The 23,283-nt window shown below is 45.6% G+C and overlaps 1 protein-coding gene across 3 annotated transcripts in view; it reads left to right on the top strand.

Annotated features, from left to right (window-relative positions):
* Window positions 1-23,283, top strand: part of rnpepl1 (arginyl aminopeptidase like 1) — a 107,521-nt gene that overhangs the window by 43,353 nt on the left and 40,885 nt on the right. For all 3 annotated transcript variants that reach the window (XM_072474192.1, XM_072474191.1, XM_072474193.1), the window contains exons 3-6: window positions 12,882-13,033; window positions 14,532-14,648; window positions 16,184-16,419; window positions 22,463-22,576. In XM_072474192.1, the coding sequence (XP_072330293.1) occupies window positions 12,882-13,033; window positions 14,532-14,648; window positions 16,184-16,419; window positions 22,463-22,576 (619 nt within the window). The remainder of the gene's footprint in view (window positions 1-12,881; window positions 13,034-14,531; window positions 14,649-16,183; window positions 16,420-22,462; window positions 22,577-23,283) is intronic.

Here is a 23,283-nt window from a genome sequence, read left to right as displayed (position 1 = left end):
TCGGGGGTAGGCAGGAATGTGGAGTTGAGGTTACAATCCGATCAGCCATGAGCTTATTGAATGGCAGAGCAGAATTGAGGAGCCGAGTGGCCTACCCCTGCTCCAAATTTGTATATTTGTCTGAAATCCTAAGCATTCAGTTGAGCGCTTAAAACACAGCATACAAGGCTACGGACCAAGCGCTGGAAAATGGGATTGAGATAGGTATTTGACGGCCAGCACAGACACAATGGGCTGAAGAGCCTCTTTCTGTGCTGCAAAACTCTATGACTCTAATTGTAAAACATTACCTATTTCAAGTTGGCCTATTGGAAAGTTTTATGCTATCAATAAGGTTAGAGTGGATTAATGATTTATAAAAACTTCCCATTAGTTGAAGTTATGGAGATATTTGTCCCTCTAGGATCATGACACCTTTAACTTGTGTTCCTCTTATTTCTAAGCTGCTGTCTTCCCATTCCAGTGGAGGAAAGACCAGGCAGCTACTGGGGTGGGATGAGAAGGAATGCCATAGAGTTTTAATTCCATGATGTGCATGTTTTTAAAAATAAAAACGGGTTCCCCAGCCAGAAATCAGTCTGATTTATGCAAGGGCGGAGGAGATGCTGGTGAAGGATTGGAGGCAAAAGCTGAGGCAAACTTGGATGGGAGCAGAGATAGATTTTAGGGGCGTCCAAGGCAGTTCAAAGGGAGAGATAGAGGGTCTGGGAGAGTTTGTAGCAGGGTTTGAAGGGAGAGATCAGGAGTTTGAGGCAAGTTGGTAATTGTTGGGTGAATGGGACAGTAAAAATGCTGGGGAAGTTGACCACTTCTCATCCTGGCACACAAACTGTGTTGAAAAGATGTTAACTTCTTTCATTCCGCTGCCCTTGCATTCCTTTAACTGCTAAACATACTGAGGTCTCAGAATACCAGTTGGCCGGCATTCAGCACGAACCAAAGATACTCAAAATAAATTCAACTAAATTAGTCAGACGTGACCTACCATTGGCAATTGCATAATGACTCTCATAGATCAGCTGATAATTGTCCAAGTGCTTACCTCTCGAAAGGGGACTTGAAGAGCTGGGATGCCCTCCCGCTTTACCTGGCAGGAAGAGTAGAGACAATCAAAATTAACATCCTGCTGAGGTTTCTATTTGCGTTCCTGTCTCTCCTGATCTTCATACCCAAATCTTTTTTTGTTAGGGTGAATAAGGTAATTTGGGCCTTTGTGTAGGCAGGTAAGACACCCAGGATTCGAAGAGCCTTTCTGCAGAAGGAACGGCGTTTGGGACGACTGGCGTTCCCAAATTTAATGTTACTCAATAAGGTGGCGAATATCAAGAAGGTGCGGCAGTGGTGGAGGAGCAGGTGGCTGTGTGGGGGCAAATGGAGCTGTATTGGGTGGTGTTTAAGGGCATTGGTCACTGCCCACTCCTGTTCTCCCCAGCCAGGTTTACAACAAACCCGGTGTGGCGGCATCCCTCAAATCTTGGAATCCGTTTAGGCAGCATTTTGGATTGGGAAGCATGTTGGTATTGTCGCCAGTCTGCGGAAACCATAGAATTGCACCACCTCTGATAGATGCAACTTATAGGATTTGGAAGAGGGAGAGGATTAAGGATTTGTTTGTGGAGGGTAGGTCCGCGGGACTGGAGGAGTTGAAGGAATAGCCCCAACACCCAAGGGGGAACGAATTTAGATGTATGCCGGTGCGGTACTTTGTTCGCAAGAGACGTCCTTCGTTCCTTCAGTTGCCGAGTCACACTTTGATGAATAGGTTTTATCGCGTGACGAGCTGTGGAAGGGAGGATCTCGGATATAAATGGGTGGTTGCTGGAGACGGGAAAGGTTCCATTATCATTGATAAAGGGGAAGTGAGAGGAGGAACTCACCAACTTCTACAGATGCACCATAGAAAGCATGCTTTCTGGTTGTATCACAGCTTGGTATGGATCCTGCTCTGCCCAAGACCGCAGGAAACTCCAAAAGGTCGTGAATGTAGCTCAATCCATCACACAAACCAGCCTCCCATCCATTGACTCTGTCTATAATTCCCGCTGCCTCAGAAAGGCAACCAGCATAATTAAGGACCCCACACACCCCGGACATACTCTCTAACACCTTCTTCTGTCAGGAAAAAGATACCAAAGCTTGACGTCACGTACCAACCGACTCAAGAACAGCTTCTTCCCTACTGCCATAAGACATTTGAATGGACCTACCTCGTATTAAGTTGATCTTTTCTCGACACCTTGCTATAACTGTAACATTATATCCTGCAGTCTCTTCTTCCTTCCCAAGTACGGTATGCATTGTTTGTACAGCATGCAAGAAACAATATTTTTCACTGTATATTAATACATGTGACAATAATGGATCAAATCAAAAAAGAAACTGGGGTTGGCACTGGAGGAAGAAGAGACTGCAGAATATAATGTTACAGTTATAGCAAGGTGCAGAGAAAGGATCAACTTAATACGAGGTAGGTCCATTCAAAAGTCTGATTGCAGTAGGGAAGAAGCAGTTCTTGAGTCGGTTGGTACGTGACGTCAACTTTGGTATTGGGTAAATTCACCTTCTTGCGCCAGGTGGAGCCTGATAAAATTTCAAGTTGTCCATAGGGCTCACGTGACTAGAGCGCACGTGAGTGGGTTCTTCCCTGATGTGGATAGGCGCGAGAGGTGTTTAAGGGGGCCAGCAAATCACTCGCATGTGTTCTGGTCCTGCCCAAAATTGGTCGGGTTCTGGGCCTTGATCTTTGAGACCATATCGGTGATTGTGGGGTGAGGTTGGAGTCTTGTCCATTAGCGGCAATTTTTAGGGTGCCGGATTTGCCGGAGCGTGTAGCAGGGAAGGGGGCCGACGTCTTGGCCTTTGTCTCTCTGATTGCCTGGTGAGTAATCCTACTTGGATGGAGATTGGCGCTGCCACCCATGGCCTCGGCGTGGTTGGGGGACGTAACAGACAGACTTACTGTCACTCAAAAAAAATCAAGTATGCCCTCAGAGGGTCGGAGGAAGGGTTTTACACAAGGTGGAGGCCATTCATCGCTGTCTTTAAAGATCTGTATGTTGCCAGAAATTAAGGGGGGTGGGGGTGAAAGTGGGGGGGCAGGGTTTGCGGGGACTGAGTGTTTGGGTGTTATAATTAATTTGTTTACAAAACCAAAAATGATAAAACTAATATATTTGAGTTTCTCTACATGTTTGTGGAATTTTCTGTATTGTTTGGAATAAAATATATTTTTCAAAAAATGTTTCAGGGCTTTATCTTTAATTTAAGATAGAATGAAGGGGATTATGTGATCTGTTCTGAACCCTGCCTGGGTGGTTTGATTGTTCGAGATTAATGGGAGCCCAGATTATTTTACTGGGAAGAAGGTGCAAGGTGTTCACACTCGGATACAATGTGTATTGACAGTGGAGAGAATATGAGTCTCAAGTCCCAGAAAAGTGTTGAAGGTTTTGGAATGCAAACAGTTATGCATTAAACTGTCCCAAGATGAAAGAGAGTTGGGCTATCAAGGATAGCTAATCAGCATTTTTACCTGGATACAGGGCCTGATTCACGTTGCCATGGAACTGGGTTTTGAGAGTGGAAGATATCCCTGAAAACTCACACGCAGTTAGTCTGCCAGGGCTGGAGGCCAATAGTCTTTTTGGTTCAACATGTAGAAAATCGGGTGGAAGCTCCCGCTCAGATTGAAAAGACTAAATTTGTGAGGAGTTAAAATGAAACTGGAAGGTTCGCTTGGCTTGTGCAAGAGGGAAAATCTTCAGTAATACTCTTACCATGAAGGACGGTTCTGTGGTTAAAAGTTTCCAGTTTGAGAAAGGAAAAGAAGTAAAGTGAAGCCTCAGAAGCTAAGAGTCACTTTGGACTGATTTTGAGAGAATTGAATGGACAGTGCGATGTATACATCTGAAATGTGTTTTTCCAGTTGAACTAAAAATAAGAAATTCTATTCTGTGGTTTAAAGTATAAGTTGCGTGTTTTGTCAACAGCTTTTAGTATTTTGTTACAGTAAATGTCTTAAAACGTGAAATCTTGTGTGATCGTTTGAACTTTTAACTGGGACATTGAATTTTGGACTCTCTGGAGTTCATAACAAACATATATCTGCCAATCCAGAATGGAGATCAAACTTGTTGATCAAAATAGGTATTTTTTCAGTCTGCAGATCGGTCTGAGGCAATTCTTTGTCTAAAATAAACAGGAATATAGACTTCGGTGACGGGAATGTGCTGAGTAGTCACACATCAGGTGGCTCTCATCCTACGAACCCAAAAATAGGTTCTTTCTCCCAAAATAGCCCGCTGATACAAGAGAAAATATATCCCCGCACCTCAATCAACATCAACGCGAAAGGAGATTCTGAACAACAGCCATACCAGAGGCCGTGTAGAAACAAGAAGTAGAAAAAGCCAGGAGAAGCAAATGGCTGAGCCGGCAGATGCACAAGGCGAAGAAACCCAGGCCTCGCCAGAGTGAGAAGGACTGACCCGCCGCACAAGGAGGCCCCACCCCCCCTCGCCAGGGGGTGTTTGGAGGATGTTCCTTTCAAGGAACTGAGAAAATATAGAGAGGAGACGAAAACCGATATCCAGACTGTGCTCAGGGTGGCAGTCGCGAAGCTCTGGTGACCATGCAGGTGGCCCTAGACAAGGCGGAGAGGTGATTGGAAGCCCAGGAAAGCACCATAAAGGATCTAGAGAAGGCCTCAACACACCAGCGCGATCGGATCGCCGCCCTGGAAAAGGAAATATTAAGGTTGGTCGTGTCGCAGGGGAGTCTGAAAGGGAAGATTGAGGATCAGGGAAAACCAATCAAGGCGCCACAATCTACAGATTGTGGGCCTGCCGGAGGGGATCGAAGGCAGGAACACCACAGACTATGTGGCCCAAATGCTGGGCAATCTGATTGGAAGGGATAGCTTCCTCAACCCACCAAAAATAGACAGAACCCACTGGTCGCTTCGTCCAAAACCCAAAGCTGGAGAACAACTGCGGGCAATAATAGCTGAAATGCACTGGTAGCAGGTCCAGGAAAGAATCCTGCGCTGGGCTAGGCAAACTAAAAACTATAACTGAGAAGGTCACCGGAATAGGATCTACCAGGACATTGGGGCTGACCTGGCAAAGCTCCAGGCAGAGTTCAACAGGGCGAAGGTGGCCTTGTGCAAAAGTGGCATAAAATGTGGGATGATGTACCCTGTGGATACAGACAAGTTTGTCCTGGAGAACAGGCTGGAGAAACAGCAGCAGGGACAGCCATGAAAAGATCATGTGAAGAAACTTTATTGATGAACACTTTATGCAGCACTGCACTGCCTCGCTCTGAGGACGGGACGTGAAACATGAGGAGGGAAAAGTGAGGGCAGCAGAGCATAGGAAAGGGTGAGGAGAACGGCAGGTAGGGAGCACAGAGAATGGGTGACGGGAGGATACATAACTAGCCTCATAGAGGTACTGGAGCGGTTCGGGTTTGGAGCAGGGTTCACCGCCTGGGTGAAACGCCTGCATAGCACTCCCACAGCGGTCATACAGACAAATACCATCACTCTAAGTACTTCAAACACAGAGGCACAAGGCAAGTATGCCCGTTGGCCCCGCTGCTGTTCGCCCTAGCGATGGGACCACTGGCGATTGCGCTCATGGCGGTGAAGAATTGGAAGGGGATCCGGAAAGGAAACAGAGAACACAGGATCTTGCTCTATGCGGTTGACCTGCTTCTCTACATATCGGGCCCGCAAAGTAGCATGGCAGGAATCATGGTGCTCTTGAAAGAGTTTGGAGCCTTCTTGGGCAACAGACTCAACCTGGGCAGAAGTGAGATCTCCCCGGTGAACCGGTAAGGGGGCGGGGCAGAGCTGAGGGATTGCCATTTAAGCAGGCCCAACACAAATTCCGCTATCTGGGGATCCAAATCGCAACTGGACAAATAGAACCTGAACAGTCTGGTGGAGGAATTAAAAAAGGACCGACAGAGGTGGGGCACACTCCCCTTCTCCCTGACGGGAACAGTGCAAACGATCAAGATGAACGAACTGCCCAGGTTCTGGGGGGGTGGGGGGGGTGGGGGTGGGGGGGGGAACTAGCACTCCCAAACCTGCAATATTACCACTGGGTTGCAACTGTGGGGAGGGTAACAGGATGGAGAAAAGAGCCAGAAGCCGAGTGGGTGGAAATGGAAGAGGGCTCATGCATGGGGACCTCCCTCCGAGCCCTAACCACGGCTGTGCTCCCATCTCCACCGAATAAACACTCAAACCCAGTGGTGATAGCAACACTCCAATCGTGGAACCAACTATGTAGCACTTCGGATTAACCAAAATATCCGTTAAGGCCCCCATCTGCAATAACCACAGGTTCACGCCTGCGATAATGGATGCAACCTTCAAAAGGTGGAGTCAGGATGGAGGAACGCTGACAGTTGGGGACTTCTACATAGACAGCAGACTGACAACACCTAAGGAACTAACAGAGAAGTTACAGCTGACAGGGGGAAACAAGCTAAGATGGATACAAGTCAAAAAATTCTTATGTAGGGAAACAAGGACATACCCACGACCACCGTGGAGGACCTACTGGATGTGGACATCTTCGGGAAGGGGAACTGCGGTGACCTGTATAGGCAACTACTGGGAAGGGCTCACACACCACTGGACGAGACCAGAGAAAAATGGGAGGAGGACTTGGGGTTTGAAATAGGGTGGGGACTCTGGAGCGAAGCACTGCATAGGGTCAACTCCACCTCCACTTGCAGCTGAAAGTGGTGCACAGAGTTCACTTAACTAGAACCTGAATGAGCAGGTTCTACGTGAAAGTGGAGGATAAAACGAACAGTGCCAAGGAGGCCCGGCCAACCACACCCACATGTTCTGGTCTTGCCCCGACTTGTCAGGTTCTGGACAGCCTTCATCGAGACCATGTCCAAGGTGGTGGAGCTGTGCCTGAGAGCGGCACTCTTCGGTGTCTCAGAACAGCCAGATCTCTTCATGGGGAGGAGGGCTGATGCCCTTGCCTTTGCTTCCTTAATCGCCCGCCGTAGAATCCTGCTCGGCTGACCACCCAAAGCTGCAGACTGGCTGCCCGACCTACCGGAATTTCTCCAGATGGAGAAAATTAAATGCACCATCTGGGGTTGGAAGAAGGCTTCCACAAAACGTGGGAGTCATTCACCCAGTTCCAAGTTTGCAGCCAACAGCCAGTAAACCCGAGGGAGCTGAAAGCCACGACACAACAACGAATGCAAACGAAAGGGGAGGGGAGCGGGAACAAAGAAGCAACCAGGCTCAGCAAATAACATAATACACGGTGTCACGCCAACCAATCAGGAACAAGTTCTTGGAGCTGGAAGAGGGAAGCGGGCACGCCAGATGACTAGAAGGGGAGGGGGGTCAGGGGGAAAGGAAGGTTGGGCACCAGGCTGGAAGTAAGCACCTACTGGAGATATGTATATATTTTTTCTCTTTTTCGTTTCTGTTGTTTTCAATGTATGATTATGATTGCCTTTGTTTTACATAACCTAAACATTTCTTAATAAAAACATTTTAAAAAATAAGCAGGAATATATCTTCAATTTTCACAAAATATAGAGCGTGATTCAGCAGATTCAAGTTAAAGTCCGCTGAACGATGCGTTTAGCGAGGTATTTCTCAGCGGCTGCAGCACTGAGAAAACACCCCGTTATCCAACGACACTTTGCAGTTTGGTCTGGCCTTGGGGAATTGTTCCCCGCTGAGGCCGCACTTGAGGGATTTTCAGCTAAACTCGCCAACAGGAAAGGCTCAATGCAGATTGGGACGCCATTTTGTCCGGCACCCTGCTCTTTTGACCCACTCCCAACCTTGGGGAGCCCCCTAAGAATCTCCCCTTACCCCCCTCTACCTGGCAACACACGTCCGGGCCTGACCTCTGGCAGTGCCAACCTGGAACTTGGACACCCTGGCATTGGCACCCTAGGCCCCTGACCCCCTGGCAGTGCCCGTGTGCCAGGAGGAGTGCCAGGATATCACTGCCCAGTTCCTGACCATCTGGGGTCTCAAATGATCTGGGAGTCCCCCCAGGTGCCGTTACGACTGGTCCAGGTTTGTGTGAACCAGCACTAAACGGTGCCCTGGAGCGGTCTCCCAGATGCGGCTGGTGAGTCCCGGGCATTGGGTGAATCTGGCATCCGGGTATTTAAGTGAGCCGTAAGGGTGGAACAAGTTGTATGACTCGCGCGATGTTTCGCGTCCAGCTTCACCCGTTGAGCCCAGATCTGCGCCGGGTGCAACGGGGTCGCTGAATTGCGCCCATAGTTTCTTTGATGACTGACGTCCTTCCCTCTTGTCATTTTTCTTCTTTAATTTGTGTGGAAGGAAATCAATTATAATGCTATACTGTGACAGTATCCACCAGAGACATGGAGTCAGATTCCACACGTACCGCAATGACTCCCAGCTCTACCTCTGAGTAGCCTCGCTCCCACCAAATGCCATTGTGCTGTCAAAGACAGTTTCTCCCACATCTAGCATGGGTGAATTCCAGTTTTCTCCAACTAAACATGAGGAAGATTAATGCGATCATTTTCTACTCACAGCACAAGTTCACTATCCTTGCCACTGTATCTATTGGGGCAATTTTAACCTAACCTGCACGCTGAAATGAAAACAGTGTCAGGCAGAATACCAGTTTTACTCCCTGCACAAAATTATTCTCCATTGAATTCAGTGAAGAGTCCAGTTGATGTAATGTAAAACCATGATGGCACATGATCCCATTGGTTAACGACTGGTGAGTTCAGTTAACCTTGTCCCCGAATGTCTCTGACGTGTTTTCATGTATATTCCAATGCATTAGTAAATAAATGTAAACTATTACATAGAATTTACAGTGCAGAAGGAGGTCATTCGGCCCATCGAGTCTGCACCGGCTCTTGGAAAGAGCATCCTACCCAAGGTCCACACCTCCACCCTATCCCCATAACCCAGTAACCCCACCTAATCCCCATAACCCAGTAACCCCACCCAACACTAAAGGCAATTTTGGACACTATGGGCAATTTAGCATGGCCAATCCACCTAACCTGCACATCTTTGGACTGTGGGAGGAAACCGGAGCACCCGGAAGAAACCCACGCACATACGGGGAGAATGTGCAGACGCCGCACAGACAGTGACCCAAGCCGGAATCGAACTTGAGACCCTGGAGCTGTGAAGCAATTGTGCTATCCACAATGCTACCGTGCTGCCCTGTTATTGTTAAAATAAAAGTTAAAAGCAATACTGGTGTGCACAGCTGATGAAAAATAAAAGTAAACACTACAGTGTTAGCACTCTGGTTACAGCCTTCGTAAGAACGGGCTGGGAATTTGTCTAGTATTTATGATCTTTTACCTCTTCATAAACTGAATTTATGAGAGAGTGCGTGATTTCTAATAACTTTTCTCTATATTGGACCTAAGCCAAGGTCAGCCTGTTTTTACCTTTGGAGAAACCCTGCAGGTTGATCCTTATTTGGAAATGAGCCATAAGTTCTGATAATATTTCAGTTTCTTCTGTTCAATGCACATTTACAGTTTAAAAAGATGTAGCAAATGACTAACTTGCTTCTCTACTCCATGGGGTAATCTTGCATTTACTGAGGCTGAGCATTTACCACTGATAGGTGTTCTTTGTTGTAATATTCCCTATCTATTTTTCATGTTGCAACTGAAACAAATACACTGACTAAAAGAAAATTTAGTTGGAAATTATGCCAATAGTCACAAAATTCCTCAATCACCAGTTCCTCAGGGTGGTGTCTGATGCCCAACCAACTTCAGCTGCTTCATCAATGACTTCCATCATAAGGTCAGAAGGGGGGATGTTCGTTGATGACTGCACAATGTTCGGCACCATTTGTGAAATCCATCAGATACTGAAGCAGTCCATGTCTAAATGTAGCAAGGTTTGGACAATATCCAAGCTTGTGCTGATAAGTAGCAAGTAATATTCACACCATACAAGTGCCAGGCAGTGACCATCTGCAACAAGAGAGAATCATCACCCTTGAACATTCAATAGCATAACCATTGCTGAATCCTCACACTCTGGGGGTTACCATTGACCAGTAATTGAACTGGACCAACCATTTAAATACTGTAGCTACAAGAGCAAGTCAGAGGCTAGGAATCCTGCAACCAGTACCTCACCATCTGTCTCCCAAAAGCCTGTGCACCATCAACAAGGCACAAGTCAGGAGTGTGATGGTATTCTCTCCACTTGCCTGGATGAATGCAGCGCCAACAACACTCAAGACACTTGACATCATCCAGGACAAAGATCCACTTGATTAGCACCCAATCCACAAACATTCACTCCCTCCACCACTGATGTACAGTGGCAAAAATGTGTTACCATCTACAAAATACACTGCAGCAACCCACCGTAGAGAGTACCTCTAAATCCCATCTAGAAGGACAAAGGCAGCAGGCACATGGGAAAACCACCACCTGAAAGTTCATAGAATCTCTACAGTGCAAAATGAGACTATTCGGCCCATCGAGTTTGCACCGGCCCTCCGAAGGAGCACCTCTCCCAGGTCCACACTCCTGCCCCATCCCTGCAATCCCGCCTAATCACATCTCGGGTCACTAAGGGGCAATTTTAGGATGGACAATCTACCTAGCCTCCAAAGATGTGCAAGTTCGGTGGATTGACCATGCAAAATTGCCTCTTAGTGTTCAAGGCTGTGCAGGTTCGATAGGGTCACGAGGGTAGGGCAGGGTAGTGGACCTGGGTAAGGTGTTCTTTCAGAGGGTCGGCGCAGACTCAATGGGCTGAAGGGCCGCCTCCTGCACTGTAGGAATTCTATGAACCTGCACATCTTTGGACTGAGAGGAAACTGGAGCACCGAGAGGAAACCCATGTAGCCACGGGGAGAATCCCACACAGAGAGTCACTCTAGGCCGGAATTGCCCAGGGTCTGGTGCTGTGAGGCTGCAGTGTTAACCATTGTGTCTCCATGCCATTCCCCTCCAAGCCACTCACCATCCTGACTTGGAAATCTATCGCCATTCCTTCACTGTTGCTGGGTCAAAATACTGGAACTCCGTCTCACTGTGGGTGTACCTACACTACATAGAGTGTAGCAGTTCAAGAAGGTAGCCCACACCACCTGCTGGGCAATAAATGCTGACCTAAAAACTGCTCCTGGGATTGGAAGGCAATGGCAAACAGTCACTGAGGAAAAACTGCCAAGAAAGTGGTTCAGGATTAACAGACAATGACCAAAGGACCTGCTGCCAGGCAGTGAACAAATGAATGTTTTAACAGAGTTCATGTTGACGGTGCTTGATGGTTTATTACACAGGTTTACAGAAGAAATAAAGGGCTGGATTCTCCGCAGCCTCACGCCCAAATCGCGTTTGGCGCGGGGGTGGAGAATCCATTTTTACGCGGGGATCGTGGCTGGTGCCGCTCCCACGATCCTCCGGGTTCCCGGAGAATCGCTCGCGCGCGAATTATGTGGCGCAGCAGGGGGGTGGGGGGCATTGACAGAGGCCCCCTCAGTGATTCTCCGGGCAAAACTGGCCGAGTTCCTGACGGCGTGGTTCTAGCCACGTTTTGCCTGTCGGGAACATCGGGTGGCGGCTGCAGACTCAGTCCGCGGCCGGCCTGGTGGGAGGCCTCGAGAGTGGCCGGGGCGGTGATCGGGCGCCTCGGATCTGTGGGCACGCGCCATCTCGGGGGAGGGGGGGCTACCTTTTAGAGGTCGCTCCGCGGTCCGAGTCCGCCGTGTGCATGCGCGGACTCCCGACCGAACGTGCAGAGGCTGTTTCTGGAGCCAGAGCTGCGAGCAGCTCCCCAGTGCCCTGCTAGCTCCCTGCAGATAGGAGAATCACTCTTGCCTTTTTCAAGGAAAGTCAAGAGTGAAATGTCAGCGTTTTTACGCTGGCGTGGGGACATAGCCCCATTTTTGGAGAATCCAGCCCGAAGTTTTTTGAAATAGTTGGGACTGAGATTCTTCACTCAGTGTGGTGAATCTTTGGAGCTTTCTACCTCAAGAGGGCTGCGGAGGTGCAGTCATTGACTGTGTTCAAGACTGAGATCAATAGATTTCAGATATTAAGACATCAATAATATGGGATGGTGCAGGAAAATGACTTTGAGGTAGAAGGACAGCTGTGATCTAGTTGAATGGTGGAGCAGGCTCAAGGGACCAAATGACTGGTCCTATTTCCAACGTTCATGGCATGTTTTATCAACAACTCACCATGCCTAGTGTAACTGGTAAGAGTCTGGAGTAAAAAGTCAATTGCTTACTCTCGAAAAGCAGAAATTACAACCAGTCTAAAATGGTCCGTCCTTGATTTCAATGAGGCCCGTTTCAAACACTGCCAGGGTTCATTTAAAATATGCGCAGAGAAGATGAAGGGTGCTATAGCTGAAAATGTGAAATTTGTTATAGATTAACATAAGTTTGGGGGCAGTAATAAGGCCCAAGGTACATATGCATATGTACCATGGCCTCAAAAAAAACTGCTCCAACGGAATCAGATGTTCGGCACCATGTATACATACACCCACTTGCATGATTCCTGCACTCGTGGTCACGAGTGGACCTTTTCCCACATGTAATGTCCTTTAGTTTGCAATATCAAAGGTTCCTTTGTTTCATAATGTTTAAACAAGTTTGTTCATAGTAGTGCTGCTCTTTAGGCATGTTCTCGTGCAGTGTTTTTGGCATGTTTCCACAATTTAGAACATTGATTAAAGAGAGACTTGCTATTTTTCCTATGTGTTTGATTTATGCTAGCCCTCCATGTCATTAAATTGCTTCTGTATCTTGCTTCTGCAGGCTCCTTGGCTTTGTAAAAACTATAGTGTCAGAAAACAATATCTTTTTCATATATCTCGGCTTGCTTTGTAGGTTCCACCTGGTATTAAAGTGCTAATGAGTGCAACTCGGAGCACATTTGATGAGCAAAAGAACATATACCGATTCCAGATGGAGTATCCGGTTCCTGCTTACCTGTTGGCGCTCGTAGCTGGAGATCTAACTTCTGCAGATATAGGTCCACGGTAAGCACATTTATGATAATCAGATTTTAATATCCAATTCCTAATTACCAAGCCTTGTATCTAAATCTAATCCTTTCACCTATATCTGCCCCTGATCAAAATATATAAACTCTGAAACAGCTGGATTTATTGAACCAACATTGCCCAAAGTAATGTGCTGCTTTAAGCTAGCAGTCTCCCGCATTTTGTTTAATTTCCTGAGGGATGGGAATAACCACTGATAAAATCTTCTCTCACCAAAGCAATCAAACAAAACTCTAGTGCCTAAGCCCAGGAGAAAGGGGCTAGTGCTGCTAGGTGCAATTTGCAGGTTTTTTTTGGAGGAGCTTCTAAATAATGCATGTATCTTGGTGTGGGGAAATTAGCTTTGTTCTTTAAGCCAGTCAATGGCGTTTAAGTTGGGCCATGTAGTGCCCCTTTTTTTGGGTAGGAAGCATATGCACACATCTGACGGGATGTACACCATTCGCCATTTTGGGCCAGAAACAATAAGCTACCACACAAAGGATGGTAGACCTTTTCTCAATTCTTTTCTGCAAACAGCAATTGATGCTCGGCCACTTGTTAGTATTAAAACTGCTATAGATTTTTTGTTAGCCAAAGGTATTAAGAAATATAGGCAACGGTGGGTATGTGGAGTCATGTTGCAAATTAATCATGATGTCATTCGATGTTGGAACAAGCTTAAGGAGATAAATGGCCTACTGCCTCTAAACGTTGAATTATTTTTTAAAGACCGTCAAGTATTCAGCATGATTGTCAGCATTCTTGGTCCCAAGAGCTCTGACATCCATGCCTTTGCCCTGAAACCCAATCTCTCTCCAGTGCCCCCCAATCCTCAAACCACTCCTTGATCCTTTGGTGCTTTCTGTGAAACTGGTTTCCCAAATCCATGATCCACCTGAAGTTCCACCCTACTTGTCCACATATTGGCCGTCTTCTAACACACAACTCCCTCATCATTCATAGCTGCCCTGATATAGTTTTTAAATCCCTATTTGCATGCAGGGTGCCAACAGGTCCAATGAGAGGTGTCCAAAAGTGCTTTCACTCCATGAGTGGCATTAGGAGATATCTGAAAGCACATGGCTGACCTTTATCAATAGATATTCGTGTTACAATGAAGTGTCAGTCTAGATTATGCACACAAATGCAAGAATGGGGCTTGACCCCCACAACCTTCTGACTCAAATAGGAATATTTCCATGTGAGCCAAGCAGACAATACTGCAGCATTAGTTAATCTATTTACGAGTGGTGTTCTGGTTTGTTTCCTTATTCTACTCCATACGTTGGAATCTTAAAAAATATACATAGTTAGCCTAAGGGGCCTGGAATTTCCTAAAGAGCTGCTGGCAGTTTAAGGATTTAATATTTATGTTTGAATATTGTTTTAAGCTCTTTAACTCCGATATCTGTCTGTCAGGCTGCCTGTTTCTATCTTAAATGCATAGCAGAGTTTTCCGGTAATTATTTATTTCTTTATTATATTTATACAGAAGCAGAGTTTGGGCAGAACCTTGTTTGTTAAAAATCGCAACTGCAAAACTGAATGGCACTGTGGAACGGTGGCTGAGTGCTGCAGAAAACCTATTTGGGCCTTATATGTGGGAAAGGTAATAAAGGAAACTAATATAAGTTTGGATGTGGTTTAACAGTAGATATGGAGATAGCAGGTGTGGGATGGAAACGTGTACATCTGCTGTCAAGTGCAAAGAATATTTTCCTTCTTTCCCAAACGTCAAGTTACTGATTGTAGCAGAGCGGGTTTTGTGAGTTATAACTGTGGCGCTTCTCTACAAAGAGAAAAGATTAATAAACGACTCAAACTGGGCAGTGTTGCTCCACTTCCTGATAGATGATATCAAAGTAGCACTAGGAATTTCTGGGAGCATGTCATCTGATTTCTGTCTTGCAGATAATAGGTGCAATGTACCTTTAAAATTATAAAGAACCAGCACAAACATGATGTTTGACATCATTGCATTTTACTGATGCTGAAGAGAAAGGACAGGTTATTTCACTGGTCAGATGGTCATCAGTTTAAGTCCCAAAGCTGCCTACCACAAGAACTTGCATGCTATAGTTAAATGGAATTCTTGGCTGAATGATTAGCTGCAGCAGGACGCTTCCCTGCTAACTCACTACAAGGGAAATGCCCATGTGCTAAATCGGCCATTTCCTGAACTCAGCTATTTATACAATGGCACATGATTTGCATGAGAGCAGAAGAATAACATGAAAGATAATTTATAAAATGCTTGTGAAGCTGGAGTTGGGTCTATTGAAAATGCACAGTTTGCTGCTAACTTAAAGCTTAGTTGGGTTGGGTTAAAGATTATATGCATAATAATAAATCTGCTTCACAATTTAAAAGAATTCCTTCATTGATATAAGCCGAAACCATTAGGATTGGGGTTTCTCCGAATCATACGGCCACAGAATGAGGTAATTCAGCCCATCACACCTTCGGCAGCTCTTTGGCAAAGCTGTAATTGGACCCCCTCTCCTGCCCTTGCCCCATAGTTCTCCAGATATTCCTGCATCCCTTTTTACAGGAAGCCGTTCTTATCGGTTATGTTATTTAATGCATTTTGCCAGGGGTTAGTTCCCTAAAGAAAAGCTCTGACTTAAACAGATGGAACAACGCACTTTGCTATAATTTCATTTTTTGCCTCCTGCTCCTCTCCTGAAGCCAGTATTTCATGTGGAGGTATAATTTTAGAACTATTCTAGCTAGGGTGTTGATAAACCCTCCAGTTGTACATTTATATGGTCACGCTATACTTGTGAGCTTAGTCGTGATTTTTGGCAGGATATTCAACTGTACAAGCATAACAGGATAGTATGACCTTATCTTTCACATGTACTTTTCCAGTAGGAACCACTGGATAGTGGTTAGGAGGAAGAAGCCATGTTAACTTTTATTTTGTCCCTCCTTCGCATGGCAATGCAGAGATCATATTTATCACCACTGTGCTATGATTGATTAATTCAGTGCAGGCCAGAGATGCAATCTTGAATCTTACTGGTCTTTGCTGACTGAAAACACCTTTTACACACTAACTCATTGAGGAAGTCGAGAAAGTGCTTTGAATGTTTGAAAGGAAATATCGCTTTGCAGAATGTAACCATTCTGTTTTCTCTTCAGGTATGATGTTGTTTTCCTTCCGCCCTCTTTTCCAATTGTTGCAATGGAAAACCCCTGTTTGACTTTCATTATTTCCTGTATTTTGGAAAGCGATGAGTTTCTCATTATTGATGTTATCCATGAAATCGCACATAGCTGGTTTGGAAATGCAGTTACCAATGCCACATGGGAAGAGATGTGGCTGAGTGAGGGGTTAGCAACATATGCGCAACGCCGTATCACCACGGAAACCTATGGTGAGTACGTAATTTCTAATCTCTACTTTTTTTCAAAACTGAATGCATATTAGGCCTAATTCTGTTTTCGGGTTTTCCCGGTGCAGAATGACAGGGAACATTGGTCTGATTTTCCTGCTATTAATTTAAATGTTTGGAAATGAATCATTGTGGCCATTGTTCCCTCATAACATCATTCCGTACCAAGAGAATTCAGTGTTGAATCTGATCCATTAATTGCTTGGTTCATTGTGGTCTATCTGATGATATCTGGGTTTGACTTCATCTCACAGTACCCAAAGATTCAAACTGTATGTTTTTAAAGCAAAGTAATGCCAGTTACATGAGAGAAATTGTGCAATCTCTGTCCTCTGTTCCTAGAAGGAACAAGGAACAAGCTTTGGAATTCCTGGAATGCAAGAGAATGCTATGGAATCCCTACAGTGCAGAAGGAGGCCATTCAGCCCATCGAGCCTGTACCGACCCTCTGAAAGAGCAACCTACACAGATCCACTCCTCCACCCTATCCCCACAATCCCACCTAGGGGCAATTTAGCATAGCCAGTCCACCTAACCTGCACATCTTTGGACTGTGGGAGGAAACTGGAGCACCCGGAGGAAACCCATGCAGACACGGGAAGAATGTGCCGACTCCACACAGACAGTCACCCGAGGTCGGAATCAAACCCAGGTCCCTGGTCCTGTGAGGCAGCAGTGCTAATCACTATCATGCCATTCTTTTTCTTTTCCTTGCCATCCCTGCATTACTTATCAGCAAGTTAGGTCATACCACTCCTACTGAAAGTGACGTGGGAACTCTGCTCCATTGGAACCCATTCAAACTTCTCTTGTTTGGTATATGTGTAGAAGAACAACTGCCAAGTCCTCTGCTTCAGCCTGTGGCAGTGCTTGACCACACAGACCATGTAGCACTTCTTCCCTACCAAGCGCCATCTCAGATAAGATCAACCAGATGGACATTAGACAGTGAGCTGTGCGATCTGACCCTGAACTCTCAGGGTGATGACTCCTGATGCTTTGATCAGCAGCTGCTTCTACTTCTTGTTCCACAACCAGCTCTCCTGCCCCCATGCTTTATGCATCATCCTACGCATTTCCCTCAGATGAAGACCCTTGAGATCCAGAACTCATGAGTCCTGCTTTTAAAAGAAGGATGCTTTCAGAGCACAAACAAATTAACCGTGTCTCTAACAATGTGCAGCTGGTGGGTCAAATGGAGGAGTCAGCTGCTTGCACCTGCAATCCTGACGAATGACTTATCTGCAGTATTGTCTACCTCGGAGTGTGTGGCAGCTTCTGGCTGATCTGCTTTGGGGGCCCTCATGACAGAAGTCTTGATAGAAGTTTGTTGACCTATCACAGATCCTTAAACCACGGCCATAGATGCCTTGGGCACCATTGTGGAGAGGGATCATTCTTCTGGTCCCCAGTCATTTGGTGCCAGAGCACTCAAAGTATCTCTCAGGGTTTCAGTGATGACATAGGTATCACTGGAAAGGGAGTTCCAGGACTTTGACTCAGAGACAGCGAAGGAACGGCAATTTAGTTGCGAGTCAGGATGATGTGTGGCTTGGAGGGAAACTTGCAGATGGTGGGAACTTGTGGGTGTGGTGTTCCCATGTTCCTGCTGTCCTGGTCCCGGTCGTGGTCGTGGATTTGGAAGGTACTGCAGAAGGAGCTTTTCGGAGTTGCTTTATTAGAAGTAGGTAAATTAACACAGTATGATTGGTAAGTACAAAGCACCCTTGTAGTGGTAAGTGGAAAGATACAGACAGGACTGTTCATGATCTGGCCAACTGCAATAGTCAAGAAATGGTCTATCATACCAGATGACTATCTCTTGCAGTTATCACTTGGTCCTCTTCTGGCTAAAGTTCCATTCTTCTGCAGCGTCTTCATGAAGCGGCTGCTTTTAAAGGCAACAGACCATCATAATTCTTGAGAACCTGGAAGGCGGCAGATCAGATGAGATCTGGGTGCCTGAACCACCTTCAATCCTTAAAGACCATGGAAATGAAATTCTGGTGGGAAAATGGACCTTGTTAGCAGAGCTTCATTGGGCTTTCCAGACGCTTGCATAGGTGTCATCAGTGATGGCTATTCTCCCAGAAGCTGTTATTGGTGGTTTTATTTGCAGCTTGCTCAAGCATTATTAGTGAGTAAACTGGAGTCAGAAAGGCCTAATTCTCTGTATCCTTCTAGTGAGGATATCTGTAGCTGGATGCCAAGCACCTTCTAATTGCCTAATGAGCCTAGCCTCTCTCCTTCAATCAACAAACATTCTGAGGTATTCCCACTGGAAAGCCCTCTTTAAAATGTGTGTGGGGAGGGTTGAATAGAAAACCCACAGAAGGTACAAGGTTTAAATGTTAAATCTGTTGTCAGTAGTAATAAAGCAAAAACAAGCAAATCAACTGAGAAATATACTTTCTATAAATCAACTTCATCCATTTTCCTCAGCACCTCACAATACTAGAAACCTATTTTATTGCCAACATGACTGCCAATGCCACATAAATAAATAGTAAATCGCATTGTCTGTTAGAGTTGCATAAAAAGATGATTTCCGTATCAGGATTGGTGTTTCTGCTGTCAGCTGCAAGGAAATATTACACATGGACCCGTGCTTTGTTTTATCACAAACCCCAAATAGACAGGTGTCCTTGTGATATTTATTTCCTCAGCTCATAGTAACAATTTATAGTACCTCAGTGCATGCTGACTGTCATGCCAAAGGCTGGAACATTTAACTTATCCAACTGATACACTTTGTTGTGGAAAACAGGGGGTGGCATTTTATGGCCCTGTTGTGGCAGGGGTGGAAGAGAGCTGAACAAAGGTCCACTGACTTCTACAGGACTGGGACATCCCGCCAGCAGGAGTGGCCGTAAAATTCCACCCACCATGTTAGAAATATCAACAAAATACTAATGATGCTGGAATCTGAAACAAAAATGGAGAATTCTGGAAAATCTCAGCAGGCCTGGCAGCATCAGTAGAGAGAGAAAACAGAGTTCACATTTCGAGTCCGTTTGACTCTTCATCAGAACTAAAGAGAAGAAAGATGCGTTGGGTATTATACTGTAGCTTGGAGAGATTGCAACAAAATGTAGCAAGCTTATGAACAAGTGACAGATGGCCCGGTGTGGGGTAAGGAGAGGGTGGGTTTTCGCATTGAGACTATGAATGTATGGGATATGCAAAAAAAGGGTTTAAGATGGAGGAGAAAGGTCACAGTCTCAGTGTTGAGTCCTGAAGGCTGCAACGTGTCTAATTGGAAGATGAGGTACTGCTCCTCCAGCCTACGTTGGGCTTCACTGGAGCACTGCAGAAGGTCAAGGACAGACATATGGGCATGAGAGCAATGTGCTTAGTTAAAATGGCAAGCAACAGGAAGATTGGGGGTCATGCTTGCGGGGTGAACAAAGGCGTTTCCGCAAAGCAGTCACTCAGTGACTGCTCAGTAACTTGCACAAGATGGCGCCGGAGCATGGCGACTCTCTGCGAGCTCTCCCTAACCGATCCACTTTTTACTTAACTTACAATCGTTCTAATCTTTTCCCTATTACGTATTTTCTTTTATTTCCTTTTCTTTTCATTTCCTTAATAATCTGTTGAGCTGCTCGCAGAAAAATACTTTTCACTGTACCTTGGTACAGGTAACAATAAACAAAATCTAATCCAATCCAGTGCGTTTAGTTTCCCCACTGTAGAGTAGACAACATTGGGAACGGTGAATACAGTAAACCAAATTGAAGGAGGTGCAAGTGAAACCCTTTTTTAAAATACATTTAGAGTACCAAATTTTTTTTCCAAATAAGGGGCAAATTAGTGTGGTGAATTCACCTACCCTTCACATCTTTTTGGGTTGTGGGACACTGGGAGAATGTGCAAACTTCACATGGTCAGTAACCCAGGACTGGGAATCGAACCCAGGTCCTCAGCGCTGCAGGCAGCAGTGCAAGCCACTGTGCCGCCCCTAGTGAAACCCTTCTTAACCTGAAAGGAGTGTTTGAAGGTTGAGGAGGTAAATGGAGCTGTGTTTGCATCTTCAATAATTGTACGGGAAGATGCTGTGGGAATGGGATGGGGAGGTGGGCTTGATGGGTTACTTATTGGTGGTCAGTTTATCACCGGGGATGGAGATTGAGAGGTCAAGAAAGAGAAGGGAAGTGTCGGAGATGGGACCATGTGAAGGTGAGAGAGGATAGAACTGTGCTGCCAGTCAACAACAGCATCATCATTGACAGCCAAGTTTGATCACAAGGTCCAACCAGGACCTTGTGATCAAACTTGCTGACAATGATGATGCTGTTGTAGTCTGTCGTGTTGACCTTTACCTTGCAGAGTCTGAGTGGCAGCTCTCAGGCACTTGCTCTAACATCCGCCTGGACCATGACCCCACCACAAAACATTGGGCATTGTTTCCAGAACTGTCACTGACCTCATCACCTCTGGAGATCTTTCCTCCACAGCCTCTTCCTTCAGCGGAAGCCTGAACAATCCCCATCCACCACCACTCATCCAGCTGTTCTGTTACCAAAGAATTTCCTCTTCAACTTGTCTCACTTTCTGGAAGTAAAAGGTGTGCTATGGGTACCCTTATGGTCTTTTTGTGGATTATGTGGAACACTCCTTGTTCCAGTCCTACTCAGGCCTGCCGCCGTCGCAACTGTTCTGATGAAGCCATCTTCAAAAACGTCACTTCAGACATGTCTGCCATTTTCCTTTACTGAGGTGTTGGCTTGCCCCCACACCCCTTGTGATTGCACCTTTTTTTTTCAGCATGACGTTCATGACTCTACCTGTGCAGCTATTCCAAAATTCCCTGCTTGAAGATTGTCAGCCTCGAGGCTGCCTTCAGTCTCTTTTATGTCATCCTGTCTTTCTGCTTCGTCTTCACTCCGACTGAGTTCCACTGAGGGGGGGTGGCGGCACAGGACCTGCTATCGGATTAGCTGGGCAGTAAGAATCTGGCCTTCATCCATTACCACATCCACCCGGTGGCAGCCACCGTCACCGTGCACTCGGTGCTGCCACTAGGTCAGGGCAAAGCAGCTTGAGGGCGGCTGACTAATCCACTTGTGCATTTCGAAGCTGGATATCGCTTTGGGCTAATCGCTTGTGTTCTTAACTGTAGAGAATAGTGTCAATGTCAACTTTATAAGCTCCAGACAGTATCGTATCTCAACACCCCCCCCCCCCCCCCATACATGGACCTATTGGGGGTCAGGTGTTTATTTACATAACTGCAGATGTCAGTCGCTTTCAATGAGCGCGTTTCCAAGAGTCAGGTTTAAATGAGGGGATTGGAATCAAAAGTGAAGATTGCCGATTAATATTTCTTGTCGTTACTAAATCTGTGAGACAGGTGACATGTGTATGTTTGTTTGTCAAATTGGTTCATCCTCGCCTCTGAGTTAGTTGATTGATTTGAGCACAATGCTTCCTCTGTATACAGTATAATGGGGCGAAAAGCTCGCAAAGCATCCTAAGCATTCCAGTTTGTTTTGTCTCTTAACTCTTTGGATTACACAATGGATCCTCGCATTCGGCTTGCATTTCACCTTACTCGCTTTTATATATTCCTACTTCTGGTTTAATTTGAACTAGTATTGCAAATAACTTTTTATACATCTGTCGATTTAAAAAAAAAAAAAAGAAGTTATTTCAAAATTCAAATAATTAAGGAATCCAAGGCACTCCCGGTCCCAAGCATTTGTGATAAGGGATGCTCAACCTGTATTACAGTTTTCTTAAGCGAGTTCATGCATGGTTCGTACATTAACCCATGCCATCAGACGTGCCAACATGGAGGCAGTTGAGCCCTTGCAAGATGGCAGAAAAATTCAAAATTGAGCCACCCTATTGGAGCCCCCTTATGCCTCCAAGTGGCCAGTTCCAGGTTGCAGGGAGTAGGTTGACACCCAGTCCACCCATTCAACAGAATGATGCCAAATGTAGAAAAATCCAAAGGCTGGCAGAAAAAAAGTCAATATTTTTAAGGGAAGAAAAATATACACTGGTTTACCTTCTTTTTCAGGGGCTGCTTTTACTTGTCTTGAAACCACTTTCCGACTGGAAGCACTGCATCGTCAACTGAAACTGCTCGGAGATGAGAGTCCTGTCAGCAGACTACAAGTGAAGTTTGAGCCAGGTCTCCATTTTATTTATGTTTGCAATTTAAATGAAACCAACTGTTCCATTCAAGTATTAATTGAACTCAATTAAACCTTTTTCCGCAAGAATATTTGGCAGTTTCTGAATGGTACGGTGTGGCACTTGCCAGTGAACTATGATAGATCTAAACTATGATGGTTGAAAGGCCTGCTCAGCAGATCATTTAGATTTGAATATAAATAACCCCCACGAGCGCCATGGGGAAATCTCCCTGTGGGACCCGTGGAGTACGGGCTCCCTAGATTTGGGGTGGTGGGCAACCACCTGGGTTTCATTATGAGCAATGTATAAAAGCAGGCCCAACTCAGGGCCTGACATAGGAAATCCTCCCAGCTAGGATTGCACTGGGAGTGAGATGCTGCATTAGGTAGTGTAAATATAGAAATAAATTCATCTTTGTTAACGACTGCTTCCTTCTGAGTTATTATAGAATTGTTAATGTTTAGAATGCTAAGTGGATCTCAATCCCTGTTGGTGGTACCATAGTTTATTCAGTACAGTGGTTACATTATGATGCTTGTATTTAATTGTTTTTTCGTTATCCCACTTTTGAAAGGTTAGTATTACAGCTGGGGTAAACCAGTTTGTATTCTGAACCAAGCCGGCGAGGAATTCTAAATCGCTCTGTAATCAAACAATGTGCACTTTGTAAACCAGCCTTCACAGCGGAGCCAACATTATTTA

This window comes from Scyliorhinus torazame, chromosome 14 (assembly GCF_047496885.1).
Source record: "Scyliorhinus torazame isolate Kashiwa2021f chromosome 14, sScyTor2.1, whole genome shotgun sequence".
NCBI lineage: Eukaryota > Metazoa > Chordata > Chondrichthyes > Carcharhiniformes > Scyliorhinidae > Scyliorhinus > Scyliorhinus torazame.
The sequence above is the reverse complement of the archived record's forward strand: the minus strand, read 5'-3'. Positions and strand labels throughout refer to the sequence as shown.